The following is an 18,911-nucleotide window of genomic DNA, read 5'->3' as shown; positions in this document are numbered from 1 at the left end:
GGAATACCAGAAAATGACTGAGTATTTCTTATAGGTTGCTGCTTGTTCATAGAAGGAATGTGTAATGAAAATAGACTTACACTGGCTGAGCTAAGCAGGCAAACCACAGGCAGCATCAATAATGAAAAGCACTTTTGTCATTCAGACAGTTAGAATCAGTTCAGTTATGGAATACTTTGGCTCGGCCTGTGGGGAGTAGCTGGTCTGGGTGCATTTATTAGAAGACCTATGAGCCAGTGTCTGTGCAAATGATCACCCCAGCTCTGGCTCAAGAGCTGATTTCTGCCAGGGGAATCATCAGCTTGTTCCAGATGACAGATGAGGGAGAGGGATTTCCCTTATTATTATCTGAGCAATTTTTCTTAGAGTTGAGTTCTGCATTTGTCACTGCTTGCCGAGATAGGATGTACCAGTTCTACTGGTCCTTTCTGGTTTCCAGAATTACAGGGGGTGTTACTTGATGACTTGCTGAAACACTCTGATCGTTTCTTGGTCTCCTGCTTCCTAAGCATCCATTTTCTGTCTTTATAATGATTCTTGCAAGGGACAATTGAAGGAGTCTGGGGTGAATATTGAAACCTAAGAGGTGGTGCCTGGATGGGGATGCAGAGTCCTGGGAAAGGGTCTGTCTAATAACTGCAAGGTGAATGCTGCAGGCAGTCAAGACCGTTTCACTTCCTGGCTCAAACTGTTCCTCCTCTGGCCCATTTTGCTGTCTGTGTAACAAGTGGGAAGATGCACTGCCTGCCAGCTGCCTCATTTTCAGAATGGAGACCTTTGGAATTCTATCCATAGCTTCCATACCTAAGGACAGGGCTTCCATTAGGTTCATTGATCATGGCCTTTCTATTGTTGTTTCTTTGCATTGCCAGGGTAAAGTCAGAGGTGTTTCCACAAAATAATATATATTTCCATAAAATAACGGTGGGGATAGTATGGCTACACTTCCGTGTGGAAGTGAACTATTAAATATTTTTCCCCCTATTCCTTCTTTCTGCTCTGCCTTTCCTTTTCCCAGTTCTTCGTACCTTACCAGGTCACAAAGCGAATATCTGCAGCCTTCATTTCCATCCTTTTGGAAGCTTTGTGGCATCTGGCTCCTTGGACACCAACATTAAGGTAATACCAGCTTCCACTAGAGATTTCCCTCTTTACCTGCAGTGTCTTTGTTTTGAAGAGTGCCAGAACGTGTTTTGTGTTGAGCTGTTGGTAGATGCTGCACATCATCATTTCCATGTGTGGGCAGGTGTATTTGTGAGTGCTTGTGAAATCCGTGCCTGTATTTTCACAGCCAGCTCATGAATGTGACTCCTCTGGTGTGGAATGTGGCTCTGAGTAAGGTGCCAGCCAAGACCTGGTGTCAGCAAGCACAGATGTCCTGCTTGTTGTGGATTGTATCTGCTTCCTCAGGCTGGTGTTTGACTGTCAGAACTGAGCTGCTGTAGTAAGAGAGACCTTCCAGGATTGATTCTTGCTTGGGGAGTTAGAAAAGTCCCCTGAGGCCAACAGGGGTCCAGCAGCCCCTTCATTCTGCAGTGTCTGTTAGCTTGGTGACACAGAGACCCCTTGTTCTGGCAGGACCCTTGGGCTCCCCACACACTGCTCTAAACGTATCATTTGTTTGCTTTTCTTCCTTGTAGCTCTGGGATGTAAGAAGAAAAGGCTGTATCTTCACATTCAAGGTATGATGTTTCATTAGGTTTCAGGCAAAGAGGGGAGAAATATTCTTTTGAGGACTTGTGAGCAAACCTAAATGTGACTATGTACAATTAACTTCCTGGTTTTCCAGCATGAGAATAAGATCTGCACGATTTGTGAAGTGGCCTGGCAAACCTCAGCAGGCCTCCGCAAGCTGTATGGGAATATGAAATGGATATTATGGGATATCAATGGATATAATGTGCTATAGTGAGGATGGCTTCAGTGGGGGATTGAGAGCATCCTAAGGGTTTCTTTATATTGTTAATGATATTACCTCTGCACTGAGATGGTTCTGTTCTTGGGACCTTCTTCTACCTAAAGAACTTGCTGTATATTAATTTTGTGTAGAAACTGGAGACTAAGTGTCACAACACTTCTATCTGACCATATGTAAATCTGTAATTTAGAACTAATCGTATTAGTGAAGCCAGATCTGTATTTACCATACTCAAACTGATGGCATTAATGTCTAGATGAGAGAGATGACACACATTTAGTGTGGCTGGGTGTAGTGTCTTGAGTACAGTGTTGTGTTCTGCAAGCTGTGAACTCTGTAAAACACTTAATTGATTTTGGTTTATTATATTGTATAGGATTGAAAGACAAAAGCCAGAACACTGTTTTTCCTCATTTCAGGGTCACACAGAAGCAGTTCGGTGTCTCCGCTTTAGCCCTGATGGGAAATGGGTGGCCTCTGCTGCTGATGATCACACTGTAAAGGTAATTTATTGTGACACCATCCTTATGTGCTTGCAGCACATGGGAATGCTGGGATTGTCTTTTTACCAGGCATTGCCAGCACTCACTCATAAACACCCATCATTCATTAGGCAGCTGACTGAGCCCCATGGCTTTGCAGAGACCAGTTTTCTTATGGGGATCGTGTCTGATGGCCCTCAACACCCATAGAAGAGCTGCATGTGTTGAAATGCCCTTATCCAGCAGACATATTGAGAAAGACTATGCACAGAAAAATTAATGTTTTGATGGTAGTAGAGTTGTGGTACCTGAACGTTGGCCTCAGTAAACCTTGTAGAATGAGTTGTCCACAGCACATTGCTTCACCAGACTAATTTCTGGCTCTGCTTGTATTATATACATTACATGTGATTATCAGTCTGAAAATTGGTGTCAGGACTGAACAGAGTAAGAGAAGGAGTTCAGAAAAGTATTGACTGAGGTAGTGACTTCAGTTGTTTCACATGGAGTATGAGGAATGGGGATGAAGGACTGATCTTATTTTCAGTTTCACATGATTAACTGATCAGTTATTTCCCTGCATTTTCAAGTGGAGACTAGAGCACAGGAAGAGGGAATTCCAAAGGGATTCAGAGCTTTTGGAATTTTGTTTGTTCACTTTTGAGATACAGTCTGTGGGGACAGATGGAACTGCTATATTTTGTCTCAGTCTCTAAATATAAAATAGAAACTTCTCAGGGACAAATTACATGGAAAATAAAAGATAATGCAAAAAAACCCAAACCCAAAACCAAAGCAAAACCTTAAATGACTGGGATGGTACTTTTTCCTTGATTATTGCTTTCTTTGACAGACTTGATCCTGTTCTTGGAGGGGGGAAGTGTTAGAAGGTTGCCAGTACAAGGAAATCCCAAGTGTATTGGAAATCTCTAACATTAAATCTCTTCAAGAGTCTCTGTTCTTTCCTCCTTTCAGCTGTGGGATCTGACTGCTGGGAAGTTAATGTTTGAGTTTACAGGACATACCGGCCCAGTAAACGTTGTTGAATTCCATCCCAATGAATACCTTTTGGCTTCTGGCAGCTCTGACAGGTACATAAGGGGAGGGAGAAAGAAGAGAAATGTGTATGTCTGTTCTATTTCCTGATGCTCTTCCTTGTAGAAACATGACAAAGGGGAATGTCACACAACTCAAACCTGCTATTGCAAGAGCCAGACATCTGGACATCATCTGTGATGGGCAGAACATGGAGATCTTCCCTTCTCATCCAAAATTGATGGCACCTTCTGCCGCACTAGAAACCAATGTGTAGCCCCAAGCATCTCTCTAATCCAGCTGACATCTTGTGTGAACAGCAGGCAGCCCTGCTCAGCTGGCAGGGTGTTCTCTTAGCTCTGGGTCAGCTCTAAATGCCTGTCTGTGTCTAGAGCCTCTGAGTATCCCTGTCTGGATTCATGGATCTTAGCTAGACCAGCCTTCTGTCTAGGGTCACTGTATGTGCACAACAGCAAAAGTCATTCTAACTGTTTTGTTAAAAATCTGGATCCTACTGTGATTTCTAGAGCAATGAATTTTGTTGTGTTGTGTGTACAGGACTGTTCGGTTCTGGGACTTGGAGAAGTTTCAAGTTGTGAGCTGTATTGAAGAGGAAGCTACTCCTGTCAGGTACATTAAATTCCTACTGAAATGTACTAGGCAGAGACTAAAGGTGGGGTGAAGGGAGGGTTTCCTCAGAGAGAGACGTTACTGGGGAGAAGTCTGGGCTGCTGGAGATGTTGCACAGGCCCACCAGGTTGCACACCAGATTGGAAGGTTCATTGTTAGAAACAGAACTGAAGGTGTTCAGTGTAGTCAGAGACCCACAAGGACTGAGCAAGGTGGGAATGCTGTGCCTGATTCTCTTCTGCCTTCCTCCCAGGTGTGTGCTCTTCAACCCAGATGGCTGCTGCTTGTACAGCGGCTTCCAGGATTCGCTGCGTGTGTACGGCTGGGAGCCAGAGCGCTGTTTTGATGTGGTCTTGGTGAACTGGGGAAAAGTAGCTGACTTGTCTATCAGCAACAACCAGCTGGTAAGGCACTGCTCCTGAGGCGGGGGGAGGCAGCTGTGAAACACAAGATAAAATCCTGCTGCCTCCTTGCAGGCCTTCAGACCTGTAAGATTGTGTCAGGGCTTGCAGCATGCCCAAAGGCTGTGTGCCTTGTGCTCCACTTCGTGTCTCTTTGGCTTCTGGAGGAAAGAACTCGGGCTTAGTTTGACCAGTATTTAGAAGCTATGCTTGGCAAAAGTTTTATCCAAGCTTTTCATAAATTGCTGGCAACTTCAGGTTGAAAAATCCTCAGCACTGAACTGAGCAGTCCTCAAGCGCAGTTGCTCAGGGTCACTCCATCACTCCTGTTCTCAAAAGGGCTGGTGTGCACTCCACTCCTTGGTGAATTACCTTGATCTTTTGCCTCTGCAGATAGGAGTTTCCTTTGCACAAAGCACAGTCTCTTCCTTCGTTGTGGATCTCAGCAGAGTCCCAAAGTCAGATTCTATTCCTCATGGGTTGATCAGGGACGACCAGCCTCTTGTGCCACCTACCCCCACAGGGTCCTCCCTTCGCCGCATCTATGACAGGCCCTCAACGAGCTGCAGCAAGCCACAGAGGTGAGGGAGTCTGCTGGCTTGTTGAATTTCAAGATTTTAAGGAAATGCACCAGGCACTCAGTGCTCGCTCTCTCTCTCTCTCTGACAATACGGCTTCCCCTGACAACAACTCTTTTTCCACAGCAGAGTGAAGCACAATTCGGAGAGTGAGAGGCACAGTCCTAGCAGTGAAGATGACCGGGATGAGAAGGAATCAAAGGCTGAGATCCAGAACCAGGAGGATTACAAAGAGATCTTCCAGCCCAAGAATGCGATCTGTCAGTACCAGGGGTTTTTGTGCTTTTGAGTAGGGTTTGGGTTTGAGATGAGGACACTAAACTGATTCAGTAGAACTGACCTTTGGCTTACTGTAACAGAGACTTCACCTGTGACTGGAGAGTTCAGAAAGCTTTTCTTTAATATTCTGAAGCACAGATCATGTTGGTGAACAGCTGAAAGGTGGCACCTTTACTAGGGTACAGTGATGTCTGTTTGAAGCCTCAGAATCCAGAGCTTTATTGTAAATGTGCTGCCTTCCTATCCTGATTAGAGTGTTAAGGAAATTTTATTAGCTTAGAATTTTGATATGTATGAGATCAGCAGCCTTCGTTAAAGAAGGAAAGGCAAAATGTTTTGTTAAAGCAAAGATTGTTGTTTAGGAGGCATTGTGCAGTGTCTGTATCTCATTTTTATGTAAATGATAAAATGAGATACTCTTTCTGAGGAATTCATAGCAATTATTTTTATTTGCTTATATAAATCAATAACAGGAGGTGGATTTTTTCTAGTATCATTTGTTGTGACAGTGCCTTGTCTCAGGCTTCACACCTCTACAGCAGCAGTGAACGACGGGTCGGTTTTGTCCCTCCTATCCATGAAGGCTGAAAGCTATACTCAACAATAGTGTCAGGGCCTAAAGGAGATAACTCTGCTTGTTGTATCACTGATTACCCTCATGTGTGGAGTTGTTGGAGATTTCTCTGCTCCAAGGTTGACTTACCACTTATCAGTAGCCTTGGATGCTCCTTCATTTGTTTATGTTTTTAATCTTATTCTGTAGGCCGAACTCCTCCTCGAAATGAGCCCTTTCCAGCCCCTCCTGAGGATGGTGAGTATGGAAATGACCCCTTGGTGGGGATAGGGTTAATGGCCCTCAAAAGAGGGAGAGCTGCCTGAAGGCAGAAATGGCTCCTTGCAGTGTAGCTAAACAGAACCTTTGCTCTCAACTCTTGAAAGTGACCATCAGTTTCTGCTTTCCCACTTCTCTCCCTCTTGGTAGAGCCTGGAACTGCAAAGGAAGCAGTGAAGCCCAGCCAAGCTGCGGATGTCCAGACCTCGTTGCCAAAGCAAGAGCTCGTACGTACTGTGTGATCTATGAATTGCTGTTCCTGCCCCCTCTGTGAACAATGTGCAGAGCTGGGGAATTTGTGATTTCTACTTGGGCTGATTGTTTACTGAAGGGCAGTAAAAGTGCAGCTCTAGGCTTTGTGCTGCTACCTTAGCAGTAGAACCAAGGCCAAGCCTCCGACCGGCTCTATTGTTTTAGTTTGCTGCTTGTGCTTGCAGTGGTGCTTCTCCTTGCATCTCAGAATTGGGGCACTCAAGAGAACCAAGTGCCAGGTTTCTACAAATGCTTGAACAGAGGCTGTTTTGTTGCCAAAACTGCAAGCAGCTGATGTGCCAGGATTCATTATACTGGCTTCTTTAGAATTCTCTCTTAGCCTTCAGGCTGGCCACAGCCCATTGCCCTAATTTCATAGCAGTAACAGCACTCGGCACTTCTGCTGGGGTATCTCCATGTTCTTTACAAACCTTAATTACATAGCGGTGTGTACCTGAGAGGTACTTTATTGCCTCTTAAACTATGCTAGCAAACTGGAGACTGCTGCTGCGTTAGGACCCTGCTGTGAGAAGAAAGCAGGTCAGAAATAAAGGTCACCAGACTAGGGCCAGACTGTTCCTGCTAGAGCTTTTATCCCAATTTCTTCTGCAGCCTGATCCAGTCCAGAGGCCAGCGATTGCCTCCTCAACTTCTTTGAGCAGAACAGAGCCATCAGTGATTCCGGCAGCCAGGAATGAGCCCATTGGCCTGAAGGCCTCTGACTTTCTCCCAGTAAGTGTCTCTGGATAATGTTTTCCAGCCAATGTCTATGTTGGGTGGCATCTGAAAGGGGGTCCCCCATTGTGGTTGGTGTAAATACAGCAGAGTTGAGCCCTGCTCATGAAAAAGCTGTTACCAAAGCAGAGAGCAAGGGGTGAGACAGTCACTGAACTATTCCATGTACCAGATAGTGGTTCATTTAAAAAACTGGCGTCTGCCATTACATGTACATAATAATTTCACAGGAATCTCTGCCTCTTGCATCTTGGAGGCTTCTTGGTCTCTCCTGGGGAGGGTATTCTCTTGTCTTAAAAAGGGGGAAAGACCAGAGCATCCTGATGATCCCAAGGTCTAAATGTGAACAAAGGAAGTAGTTGTTCTAGCATGGCCTGGGCAGGAAGCAAATTGAGAGTCTAATAAATTTTGTATCTATGCTTTCTAATAAAATTTGCTGTTTCCAAACAAGTGTTTCACATAAAAAAATAGGGTTTTTGTGAAAACATTTCTTTATTAAAACATACTGGTTTTGAAAACTTACTTTAAATTCATCTTTTTTGAGAGTTTTCCCAAAGCTTTAAACATGTTCGTGATTGACATAGTAGAAAAAGCAGAAAATCAGTAACTGAAACCAGAACAAATTGAGCATTTCCATTTCAAAAGGTTTTTACAACCATCTGCAAAGAAATCAGTATTCACTGACATCCTGTCTGCCAAAATGGGCTCTCACCTAGGCCAGAGAAAGCTCCCACCTTTCCGTGCCATCCTGCTCTGTTATTGGTGTCTGTACTTCCAGGCTGTGAAAAACCAAAGCCAGACGGAGCTGGTGGATGAGGAAGCCATGTCCCAGATCAGGAAAGGCCACGAGACCATGTGTGTGGTGCTCACCAGCCGCCACAAGAACCTGGACACCGTGCGGGCTGTATGGAGCACCAGTGACATCAAGGCAAGCATGAGGAGATACCTAGGGCTCATGAGGGGAGCAGCTGAGCAGCCCTGTTTGCGTGTCTGGGGCTGATTCTGCCTCATACAAAACATGGGGTCTCACAGCTTTTGTTCCCAGGGGTGCACCACAGAGTGCTACTGTGTCCCACCTGCAGCTGAATGGTCACCAAAAAAACTTTCCCATGAGAGAGTTCCCTAGCCATCTTCACGTTTCCTCTACCTTGTTTTGGAAAAGCAGCACTAGATACAAATTTGCATTAGCCCAACCAGTCTGAGCTTTGCAATAGGTGACTTTTTCTTCCCCTTCTCTCTCAGAACTCTCTGGACTCTGCAGTGGCAATCAATGATCTGTCTGTTGTCGTGGATCTCTTGAATATTGTCAACCAAAAAGCGTGAGTCCTGGGTGGGGTCAGCCCCTGGGATGCTCAAGAGCCGCCTGGCTGGGAGTTGGGAGCTCTGCCTTTTACCTGCCCCATGTCCAGTGGGCCATGGAGGCATGAAGTTCATGTGCTTGTAGTCGCATCTTCAAGCCTGCAGTGACAGTAACTGCTGGAGTTGTTTGGGGCCAAGGAAAATCAAAGTCTTGGGCTTCATAAAGTAATTCTGCTGAAAGTCAAAGAAATATGTCAGAACCTGCCACTTTCTCTCACGAGGGGGAGTCAGTGAACTTGCTCAGTGAACTTGAGTGTGTCTGTCTGGGCATTTGCTAGGAAGTGTTATTTGTGTTGGCTCAGCTTTGTAGAGCCTCAGTCTCCAGTCTCAGGATATGTTCTTTTCAGGTCTCTCTGGAAGCTGGATTTGTGTACTATAGTCCTGCCGCAGATAGAAAAACTGCTCCAAAGCAAATACGAAAGGTGAGGCCCTAAGAGCATGGTGTGTTTGTGGGACAGGGTGTAGGTAGTGATAGGGGAGCTCTGCTGGGCATTTTGTACCTGAAAGAAAATCCTGAGATACCACTGCAGATACAGTATCATGCTGATATGACACCTGAAAAAGAATGATGGAGTTGCCAGGTGTGTGCGGGAAAAGACACGGAAAGTATGCATGGGCAGGAGGAGCAGGATAGTGGGATTTGTGGTAGATGTGTTGGATGGAAGACAGCTCTGGCAGCCAGGAGGGGCCATGTAAAACAAATGGGCTTTGCACACTGCTGGGAGTGAAGCTGTCAGCTTGGGACAAGGGGAATGAAGTCCTGCAACAGCCCTGGGGACTCATCTTTAGGGGGAAAACATTGCAGCCTCTCCCTTAAGAGGGAGTTTCTGCTCTTCCTTTCTTCTGGGAGAGAGGTTCCTGCCAGGTTCCCTTGGCAAGACATCTCTACCCTTGAGCAGAGAAGTCCCACTTGGTGGGGTATGTGCCAGGACCTTTGGAACAGGCTTGCTTTGTGAAAGCTTTAACTAAGATGTATTGTTGGTACTTGGCTGTTGCTCTCCTTCCCTGGTTACAGGTGGTGGAGTGGGGTTGTTTGAGGGCTGCGTGCTGGGGGGACAGGAATGAAATTCAGGTGGGACCCGATTCTGTTTTTCAGTTACGTGCAGACTGGCTGCACATCCCTGAAGCTCATTCTCCAGAGATTCCTGCCACTCATCACAGACATCCTTGCTGCACCACCTTCTGTTGGAGTGGACATCAGCAGAGAGGAAAGGTGAGGCACACGCTTCCACTTGCTCCCACCTGGGACCAGCCTTTCTCTTGAGAGAGCTATGTCCTTGCCATCAAGGCTCTGATACCAGACTGGACATGCCTTCCCTTTGTCTGCAAACACCAAACTTTCCTGCTCAGAGGAAAAGGCCAAGGACTGCTTTTCCCTTTGTCTCTGTATCTTGAGTCATACCTAAACAAAGTATTGGGAGTAAAACCACCCTGTGGCTTCCCCCTCTGCCTCACAAGACACATGAGTTGGTAGCCAGGCCCTGGATTTTGAGTTTGAATAGCTCTTCTCTGAGAGTTGGCCTTTGGAAAACAGCACCTCCTTCCTCCCTGGACTGTACTGCCAAAGGGGGAAGAGGGGTGAAAGAGCCCTTATGTGGATGCCATTCTCCTGTCTCATCAGGACATGGGCTGAATGCCTGGTGTTTTTGCAGAGCTGTGCTCATATTTCAGCCTCTTCCAGGCCATTTTCAGGACTTTTCTCTCCTGCTGAGTTGCCTCTCTGGCACTGCAGGAACAGCCACACCTCAGGCAACTAAGGATTCATGCTGTGTCTGCTGTCATTTTTTTCCAGGCTTCACAAATGCAAGTTGTGCTACAAGCAGCTGAAAAACATCAGCAATGTTGTTAAGAACAAGTCTGGGCTCAGCGGCCGCCATGGTAGTGCCTTTCGGGAACTGCTTCTCCTCATGGCTGTCCTGGACTAACAGCCACCACCTCCTCATGTACAAATACAGGTGGCCAAGCTTCCCCTGCTCGTGGTCTGGCTGGATTTCAGATCTCTCCGTGTGTCCGTCTTTTCCCCCTGCCCCTCTCCAGCATGGTAGGGAAATGGAATCTGCCTGGCTGGTCGCCCAGCCAGCCCTCGTGCCTTACGGGCTGGATGGAGGACCCGAGTGGAGAGACGTGTGTGCTGTGTGAGGGGCCCTGGCGGGTGGAGGACCCCACAAAGCGCTGTAGGGAAGCTGCTTCATTTCAGCTCTTCATCTCAGCATCAAGCTCTGGGCTGCTCTGTGTGCTGGCCTGTCCCTGCAGGAGGGCTCTGAGCCTGCTGTCACCCCTCCTTCCCGCTTGTGCTGTCGGTTCTTGTTGCTTGGCCCTGTGGGCCAGGGCCGTGCTCTCGCTGTGCAGCTGCTGAGGACTGCAGCCACCGCCCCACAAACGCCTGCTGTGGGGTGGATGCCCTTTCCATGCAGAAGGGACTTCAACTGCCATGGGGGACCAGCCCCTTTGGCTTCATCTGACATGGGCAAGGACACTGTGCCACTGTGCCGGTGCATCTCAAGGACCTGAACCAAGAGACTTTCTCTTGGCCTCTCAGACATCCCTGCTGGCACCCAGGGCTGCAGAAGATCAGTATCTTCAGACTGTGCTTGGATCTGAGGTCTACCTGGACCTGTTAAAATATGTGACTTAAACAGGACTCGTCGTATGTGTTTGCCTTTGGGGGTGAGGATTTGGAAGGGTGGAGGAACAGAGGGACATGGACTGATTTATGTCTTTCTACATCCACTGGACCATTCTTAGAGGTTTGGTTTTGTTTTTTTTCCCCCAATAAATGTCTGTCAGAACCTTTCTGTCCCTCTTTCTTCTTTCCTCTGGGGAAAGAGGTTCCTGTTGGTGCTTTCCCTGCTCTTCCCAGCCTGTCTCCCATTTTATACACTGGAGCCTGTTCTCCAGGAATCTGTAACTTATAATGAATTTTATTAAAATATTTGTAATTTTTTTTAAAGTTGTGTTAAATGCCTGAATCTCTTGGAAGTCCTCTTCACCTTGGTGTGGCTCCTGGCTGGGAGTGCCCAGGAAAAGCAGGGCTCTATTCCCTGCCTGTCCCAGGGGAAGCTGACCATTCTCACCCATCCTGCTGGGAGGCTGTGGTGAGCAACAGGAGAGCCAGCACTTGCCAAGTGGCTCGTGGAAATCCCGGGGGCGGTTTCACTCTGCTGGGTCGTTCCCAGCCCAAGGAGCAGCGTCATCATTTAGGGCTCATCCTGGTCCCTGGCTGCACACAGATCTCCCTCCCACAGCTCTTGAGCGGATCTAGCTGGAGTGGCAGTGCTGCCTACCTGCTGCCTCTGAGCTCCTAAGCCAGGGAATGCGTTTGGAAGGCTGTTCTGGGGAGGTGAAGTGGGGCTATCAGGAAAGCTAAAGCCAGTCCCCACATTGCTGATGCTTCAACCAAACAGTCAAGTTTTGGGAACAAAGGGGAGTGCCTTCCCAGCTCCGCGGCTCTGGAGGAGGTGGCTCCGAAGGTGGCTTGTGCAGCAAGAGGCCCTGGCACTGAGCCACAGGCAGGACTGACAGTGAGTGCTGCCTGCTTCGAGCACCAGGAGACTCAGGGTGTGTGTCCTCCTGCTCTGCAGCTGCTTCCTGCCTCATCTGGTGATAATCCCATGCCTGGCCCCCCATGAGGTGTGAAAAGGCTCTGCCAGGCACCAGCGTATTGTTGGAATGGGAGGTGGAGCAGGACAAGGTGGAGCAGGACATGGGAGCATTGGGACTCACTTTGGGTTTAACCACTGCTCTCCCGCCAATTGCAGAAGCCTGATAGCTGCAAAATGGGGTGGGGACCGTGCTGCCAGGCTGGCCCCGGGGACAGCTGCAAGGGTATTATGGGCTTTTCCAGCCCTATGGGAGATGCTGGGAGGATGGAAGAAGCACCCACCCCACCTCAAGCAGGGTTCAAGAACAGCAGCGCAGGAGGACTGGCTTTAACAGTTTATTTAAAATAAGTTTTGTTACAAAACAGGATATTTTTTAATTATTAAAATACATAGAAACATCTAATCTTACAAAAGGCTGAATTTATTTTTCCCTTTTTTGTTTTTAAATAGAATCCGCCATGGAAGTGCAAGAGGAGAGGGCTGTGGTGGAAAGAGCCATCAGTGCCTCCAGCAGGGATTTCGAGCAGGAGGAAATGTACCCACAGGTGGGTGTTGATAGGTCCAAGGGCAGTCCCATCTCCTCCCATGCCCCTGCCAACCACCATCCCCATACATAAGCCAAGAGGCTTTTGGGCTGGAGGTTTGGGGTCTTCTTGTTTTCCACTAGTTTTCCATTCCAAGACCATGTAAACAGGTATAAATATTTGAAACACTTTCATCTCGACCACACTGTGATCTCTCTTGACAAGACAACTGGTAAATAACTTTACAGTAGCTTCATTCAAGACTGCTCCATCCCCCCTGGTGCTGTGTACCACAGGCAGACAGCATGGGGCCCTGGCAGCACTGGCACCACGAGGAATGGCAGCTCGGCTCATGCACAGCACCGGGGGCCTTCATGCAACAACAGGGCTTGAGAAACTGACAGGGAAAAGAGCTGCTGGGAGTTTGTGTGGCTTAATGTGGAAGAAGAGCTGCTCTGAACGACATCGGGCAGCTGCCCAGACAGAGCCTGGCAGGAGCTGTGGCCAGGCTGGCCCTGTGGCAGTAGCAGAGGCAGGGCCAGGGGCTGGTCTGGCTCTGCACACCCCTTCCAGCCAGATCTCATTGTAAAAGCAAAGCTGGAGAGATGGAGGGAGCAACCAGCAGCTCCTTGCTGTGGCTAAAAACATCTGTCCAGCAAAAATAAACTCACAGAGCTGAGCATCTGAGGGGGCAGAGCTCTGCCCAGCACCACTGTCCCCCACCCTGAGAGGCAGGGCTGGCTGCTGGGAGACCCTGACCCCATGCTGCTCATGGTGAGAGGTGCCATCACCCTCTGGTCACGGGTCCTGGTGGCCAAGGGAACAGCACCAAAGCCTTCCTGTCTTCCAGCAGCCGTCTCAGTGTCACTGTGAGGGGCTGGGTCCTGCAGTGGGTTTGATGCAGTGGCTGGCACTTGTCACTGGGGCACTGGCCTCAGCTTCCCTGGGGGGAGACATGCATGGGTTACAGCAGGCAGGGGCACAGCCACCAGTGCCCCAGCCCCGTCTGGTGGCAGTGTAGCAGGAGCTGGTACCACAAGCATCCCCAGCAGCGTCCCTGCACAGCCCAGCAGCCCTGCCCTGCCTGGGAAGCAGGGCGAAGCAGAGCCCTCCACCAGCGCCAGCCACAGGCACTCACCTGGCAGCCACGGCTGCCCCTAAGTCAGGCTGAAATCGAAGGGGAGAGAGGTTCAGCCTGGTGACATTGCCCTCCCCTTGCCCCCTGAGCCATCAGCAGTGCCTTCGAACCAGGGCACTCTTGGGGAAGTGCTAGCCATGGCTAATTAGCCATTAGTTAATGAGCTGACTACAAATCTGCTCACTCTCCCCTGCAGGCTTTGCCACGGGCTGGTGGCTGGAGCCTCCTGGGATGGAAGGACCCTGTCTGGGCTCTCAAGGTGTCCCACCACCCACCTGAGGTGTGGAGCTTCCTGCGGATGGAGGCAGAGCGACTGGAGAGCTGCCCCGGGCTGGGGGATGCGTGGCCCCGGCCAGGTGGTGCTGCAGAACCCGGCGAGTCACCCTGGGAGGAGAGGGGACACAGCCCCAGGATCAGCCCATGCCAGGGCCCAGAGGGAAGAAATGGGGATGGATGCACAGGCAGACAGTGCATGCCTGAGTAGTGGTGTCCAAATTTCTCAGGGGCTACCATGGGACTGCTGCAAAATGGCTTGGAACAGCCAAGGTGGCAGCATTGGCTGGACACTGCAGTTTGGAAACAACCTGCATCCCACCAGGTGATGGTGCCCAATGGAGGTGGCTCTAGGGGAACATCCAACAGCTCTGGGGACCACGTGTGGGGGCAAAACAGGGGTGATCCCTGGGGTGAGGGTGGAGAGGAAGGGCACTAGCAGCCACTTGGGTACCTCCAGGTGCTCCTGGCTGGGCCATGAGCCCAGCTCAGCCTTGCGGGAGACAGGACCCAGCTCCACAGAGCGAACCCTCTCGGCAAACTTCAGGGAGCACAGCGTCTCACTGGTGTTCTTCTCAGCAGGGGAGACCTGTGGTCAGGGAGGAGCAGGCACAAAGTCACCCTGGCAGCTGCCTGTGCACCCCAAGGGCTCCCCCCAGGCAACCTGCTGCTGCTGGCCGGTGAGATGCTATTATTAACCTGCCCCTCCCAGGCTAGCCCCATCCATCCACGCCTGGGCCAGTGTCTGAGCCAGCTGGATTCCCTGTCACCAACTGCCCCAGTGCGAGGAGCAGCCTGGAATAGCTGTGGCAGGTGCAGGGGCTCAGGCAGCCCCCACGGGGGCTCGGTGTGGGTGCCAGCAGCTGGGAGTGGGGGATCACAAGGCAGGGGTGGAGAAGCTGCCAGAGCTTAAAATCCTCCCAGAAAAAGAGGGGATGGGGAGATGACAATATACGAAGAGATTGTGCCCATAGGGACAGCATCCATGTGCAGGCAGGGAGGGCAGGCTCATGGATCTCCGAGTCAATTCCCCATCCCTTGGCCTCGTCTGGGGTGCAGAGACAGAGAGAGAGCTGCCTGTGGCACCACAATTGCAGACTGGATGATGCCCCATGGGCAAGCCCCGTCCCTCGACTCCAGCCCAGCTCCTGCCTCCAGCATCCCTCCCACCTGCCCCAGCACTGGGGCAAGAAGGGACCCAGAAACCACATTGCCTGGCTGTGGGGATACTGACAGGCACTGGGTGCCCAGCCCCTACCTGCACCATCATGAGGGTCTTGCTGTCGCCGCTGAGTGAGTCCTGCAGCAGGTAGGTCAGCTTGGAGTTGCGGAAGGGCACGTGGCCCTGCCGGGAGCGCAGGGCGTAAATGACATCGCCCAGGGCCGACAGGGACTTGTTGATGTGCTGCGCCTCGCGGAGCCGGCTGCCCTCCGCGCCCGACCGCCCGACCCGCTCCGACCCCGCCAGGTCCACCAGGTTCAGCTTCCCTGAGGACACACAGCCAAAACCCCACCGCTGGCATCAGCGCCCAGCCTCACACACCCCGGGATGCCGCAGCCCAGGTGCCCCGGTGAGGGGTTTGCCGTGTGACACCCACCTGTGGTGCGGAGCCCCGTGCTGCGGTCAAGGCCACGGACGGTGACGATGAGGAGGGCGTGGGAGCGAGAGCTGTGCTCATTCAGGTTGGTGCACTCTGTCACTCGTTTGACATGGCCAAACTCGAAGACCTGGGGGAGTCCAGGGAGTTGGGGGGGTGAGGCCAACCTGCCCCAGTCCCACCACAAATCCCCTGTGATCCAGGGATGAACCTGAGCATGGGCTGCCTGGCCCATCAGGGTGATGACCGCTGTCAGGTCTCAGCCTGGGTGATGCACCAGAGGCAGGGGTGACAGGCAGGGCACTGCGGTGACAGCCGCATCCCACTAATCCCTCAGGAACTGTCTGGGCCCCACGCTTTTATTTTTAACCCCCTGTGGCTCACTCCATGGGACAGTGACTGTCACATCACACCCAGGGATCTATTTTGGTCCCTGTTGCTTGCCAGTGCTTCAGAAATGCTCCCAAATCCAGGAGTCACACACCAAAGACCCCTCCTCAGTTCACTGCAACCCTGCTGCCACCCTCCTGTGCCTGCCACCCTCCTGTGCCTGCCACCCCCCATCTCCCCAGACCTTGTTGATGTCCTCCACGCTCTGCACTCTGAACTCAGTGAGCCCGGGCACGTAGAGCTGCCCGCTGCCATCAGGGCACAGCTTGATCTCCAGCTTCTCCTGTGGCTCCTTCCCCAGCAAGTCCCTGGGCAAAGGGGCACCCGTTATCATTCCCATCCCAGGGGCGTGCTGGCATCCATTCCGCGTGTCAGGGCTATGTGCCAACACTGCCAGAGCAGCCGTCTCTTCCCAGGGAGCTGCACATCTTATTTATAGACCTTAACTCTCTTGGCTCTCATGTGCCTCCTCTCACCCAACTCAGACCACGCTCCCATCCCTGTTCCCAGTTATTCTCATGGATGTGCTCCCAGGCCCCTCCCCTCCTGTGGCTGGACTAGGGAGGAAAATATTTCTCATGCTTTCAGCTCCCAGTTACAACTTCCTAAATATAGTGTCCGTGGGCAGGGGAAGGGGGGAGAGGGGGACGCCCCCACCACTGCATCAGGGCCAGGGAGTGGGAGTGATGGTGCAGCTGGGAGCCTGTGTAAATGATGCAGCTCATGGGAAGGGCAGTGTGCACCAAAATAAATTAAAAATAAATCCTTGCAGGGCCAAATGCAGCGCTCAGGGCCCTGGGACAAGTTGTGAGGCCTAGGCAGGGGTGGAGGGATGTGGGGGAGAGCAGCACAGGGTGATGTCCAGAAAAGTTTCTTCCCCCTCCCCGTACCTGAGCGCCTCGTTGTAGATCTCGGCAGCGCTGACAGTGATGGCATAGTCCCAGTCAGCTGCTTTGCTCCGCACCTCGGAGAAGAGGAGCTGCAGGGCCCGCTGGTTGATCCCTGGGTTTGCAGCCGTCCCCTGATGGATTGGGGTGAGAAATGGGATAAAAAACACCCTCTTGCATTTTATTCTGTATTTTTTCTGAGCAGAAGCAAAGCCCAGGGTGCTGTTGTGGAGCAGCAGTGACCATCACACCGGCTCAGCACACTGGGTCTGAGCTGGTCACCAGCCTGAGTGCCAAGACTGGGCACTGCAGGGTGGGAAGCTGAGAAGAAAAGCCAAGCAAACTCACTTCCATCGTGTAGGTTTTTCCTGCCCCTGTCTGCCCATAGGCAAAGATGCAGACATTGTAGCCATCAATGCAGGAGGTGACCAGGGCTTGAACCTCCTGAAACACCTGGGGGAGGACAGGAGAGAGTGAGGAGAAGGTGGCTGCCTCCCCCCCTCATACCAGCAGTGTGAATGGCAGCACCCACCTCCTCCTGGGACGCTTGTGGGGGGAAGACCTTATCCAGCTCAAAGGACACCTGCTTCCCTTTGTGCAGGAGGTGCAGGACAGCATCATCGTCAGCATCGAAGGTCACAGCATTGGCTGCCTCGGGGCCCTCACCGTCCTCTTTTGTGATGGGGCGGACTCGCCCAAAAACACGGATGTTTCCTTGGAGGGGAGAAGCAGAGACTCAGCCATCAAACACGAGGTGGGCTGAAGCATCCCGCAGCCAACCCAACCACGTTATGGGGATGCTCCCCTGTCCCTCCTGTCCCACCTCAGGGACACCGCACCCCGCACACCTTTCAGCCGGACCAGCTCATTGTGACACTTCTTGCGGAGCTGCAGCTCCCGCCGGTACTTGCGCAGCAGCTCCCGGTTGGTGCTGTGCACCTCCTCGATGGCCTGGCTGATCTGGGGGCAGTGGAGACCAGTGGCTCAGTGACCCTCTGCAGCACCTCCACCCTGCATGGAGGGGTGCTGGGTGGTGGTCCTGGGAGGGCTCACCTCAGCCCTGGCGCTGCGCAGGGTCTCCTGGAGAAGCAGGGGGAAGTCGCGCACCTGACGCTTCAGGCTGTTGTAGTCATGGGTGAGGGTGCGCAGTGCCGGCTGCAGCGTCAGCAGGTTGGTCCGGACGCCTGCAGTCACAAGGCAGGGTGGGGGGCAGATGATGACACCCCAACATCAGTCAGGCAACCCTGAGAGTCCCCTGAACCCTCCTCACCTGCCAGGTTCTCGTGCACAGCCTTCATCTCCACCTGGGCGCGGGAAAATGCCTCTTCAATGGCGTGGTTCTTCTCCTCCTCCATCGCCTGCATCTCCTCCAGCATCTGCCCATGGGCTCGCTCCAGCTCAGCCTCGTACATCATGATCTGGGAGAGGAGCAAGTGGGGGGTGACTCTGAGTCAGTGCCCACCTGCTGCCACACTGTGGCACCTGGCAAGCACCAGGCAGGCAGAGAATGTAGGGTGAATTCTGATTTACACCTGTCGCACTCAGACCTGAGCTCGGAGCTGAGCCTCTGTCTTCTGGGAGCTCTGCAGCTGCTGTTCCATCTCCTTCAGCACCTGCTTCTGCATCCCCACCTGCTCCTGCAGGTACTGGTTTCGGGACTGGGTCTCGCACAGAGCTTGTTTTGCCTTGGTTGACTCCACCTCCACCGTCTTGATGATGTACTGCAGGGGAAAGCACCCACAGATCGGGTGTACTGGGGAAACAGCACCTGAGGGGCCTGGGATGGAGCTGATGCTGGCCCAAGGGAGGATAATTTAGGAAATCATGGTGCTGTGCTGATGTGCTCAGGGCAGAGAGACAGGTTGCACTTGCAGGGCACTGTAAGGCACCCAGCCCAACCAGGAAAAATGGAGAGTCCTGTGGTGCCCACCTTTATCTGCTGAGGCTGGGACTTGAGGCTGGCGATGGTCTCCTGGCTGTCCCGCAGCCGCCGGCTGA

General features: G+C 51.6%; 3 protein-coding genes across 6 annotated transcripts in view; 1 reads left to right on the top strand and 2 right to left on the bottom strand.

Moving 5' to 3' along the window:
* KATNB1 (katanin regulatory subunit B1) overlaps nucleotides 1-11,294 on the top strand; it is an 18,033-nt gene extending 6,739 nt beyond the window's left edge. For 3 of the 4 annotated variants that reach the window (XM_017740923.1, XM_008638711.2, XM_017740924.1), the window contains 16 exons: nucleotides 1,019-1,119; nucleotides 1,641-1,682; nucleotides 2,338-2,421; nucleotides 3,376-3,491; nucleotides 3,994-4,065; nucleotides 4,319-4,469; nucleotides 4,860-5,047; nucleotides 5,171-5,304; nucleotides 6,087-6,134; nucleotides 6,306-6,382; nucleotides 7,020-7,139; nucleotides 7,921-8,070; nucleotides 8,385-8,461; nucleotides 8,849-8,923; nucleotides 9,598-9,714; nucleotides 10,294-11,294. In XM_017740923.1, the coding sequence (XP_017596412.1) occupies nucleotides 1,019-1,119; nucleotides 1,641-1,682; nucleotides 2,338-2,421; nucleotides 3,376-3,491; nucleotides 3,994-4,065; nucleotides 4,319-4,469; nucleotides 4,860-5,047; nucleotides 5,171-5,304; nucleotides 6,087-6,134; nucleotides 6,306-6,382; nucleotides 7,020-7,139; nucleotides 7,921-8,070; nucleotides 8,385-8,461; nucleotides 8,849-8,923; nucleotides 9,598-9,714; nucleotides 10,294-10,426 (1,685 nt within the window). In that variant the 3' untranslated portion in view covers nucleotides 10,427-11,294. The remainder of the gene's footprint in view (nucleotides 1-1,018; nucleotides 1,120-1,640; nucleotides 1,683-2,337; nucleotides 2,422-3,375; nucleotides 3,492-3,993; nucleotides 4,066-4,318; nucleotides 4,470-4,859; nucleotides 5,048-5,170; nucleotides 5,305-6,086; nucleotides 6,135-6,305; nucleotides 6,383-7,019; nucleotides 7,140-7,920; nucleotides 8,071-8,384; nucleotides 8,462-8,848; nucleotides 8,924-9,597; nucleotides 9,715-10,293) is intronic. The other variant, XM_008638712.2, reaches the window with a different exon arrangement.
* Nucleotides 11,295-12,423: 1,129 nt separating this feature from the next.
* On the bottom strand, nucleotides 12,424-18,628 carry LOC103620245 (kinesin-like protein KIFC3). Its single transcript, XM_017740930.1, has 14 exons — nucleotides 18,461-18,628; nucleotides 18,184-18,331; nucleotides 17,967-18,097; nucleotides 17,762-17,873; nucleotides 17,446-17,627; nucleotides 17,262-17,366; nucleotides 16,917-17,047; nucleotides 16,211-16,334; nucleotides 15,637-15,766; nucleotides 15,297-15,526; nucleotides 14,493-14,627; nucleotides 14,041-14,149; nucleotides 13,766-13,794; nucleotides 12,424-13,570 (listed from the first exon to the last, which is right to left on the bottom strand). Exons 1-13 carry the CDS (start codon nucleotides 18,536-18,538, stop codon nucleotides 13,790-13,792), a joined length of 1,620 nt encoding a protein of 539 aa, XP_017596419.1. The 5' UTR covers nucleotides 18,539-18,628; the 3' UTR covers nucleotides 12,424-13,570; nucleotides 13,766-13,789.
* Nucleotides 18,629-18,845: 217 nt separating this feature from the next.
* Nucleotides 18,846-18,911, bottom strand: part of LOC108448313 — an 11,055-nt gene continuing 10,989 nt past the window's right edge. Inside the window, exon 9 of the mRNA XM_017740792.1 lies at nucleotides 18,846-18,907. Coding sequence (XP_017596281.1) covers nucleotides 18,846-18,907 — 62 coding nt within the window. The remainder of the gene's footprint in view (nucleotides 18,908-18,911) is intronic.

Source organism: Corvus brachyrhynchos, unplaced genomic scaffold, assembly GCF_000691975.1.
Source record: "Corvus brachyrhynchos isolate BGI_N302 unplaced genomic scaffold, ASM69197v1 scaffold26, whole genome shotgun sequence".
Taxonomy (NCBI): domain Eukaryota; kingdom Metazoa; phylum Chordata; class Aves; order Passeriformes; family Corvidae; genus Corvus; species Corvus brachyrhynchos.
The sequence above is the reverse complement of the archived record's forward strand: the minus strand, read 5'-3'. Positions and strand labels throughout refer to the sequence as shown.

What these genes read in the sequence shown, in the direction of transcription:
- LOC103620245 (XM_017740930.1), bottom strand. Translation starts at nt 18,538, where the DNA reads ATGCAGAAGCAGGTGCTGAAGGAGATGGAACAGCAGCTGCAGAGCTCC. An exon ending in GCGTGGAGGACATCAACAAG is followed by an intron (nt 15,767 to 16,210) that starts GTCTGGGGAGAT and finishes GGACTCCCCCAG; the next exon opens with GTCTTCGAGTTTGGCCATGT. An exon ending in AGACCCTCATGATGGTGCAG is followed by an intron (nt 14,628 to 15,296) that starts GTAGGGGCTGGG and finishes CCCTGACCACAG; the next exon opens with GTCTCCCCTGCTGAGAAGAA.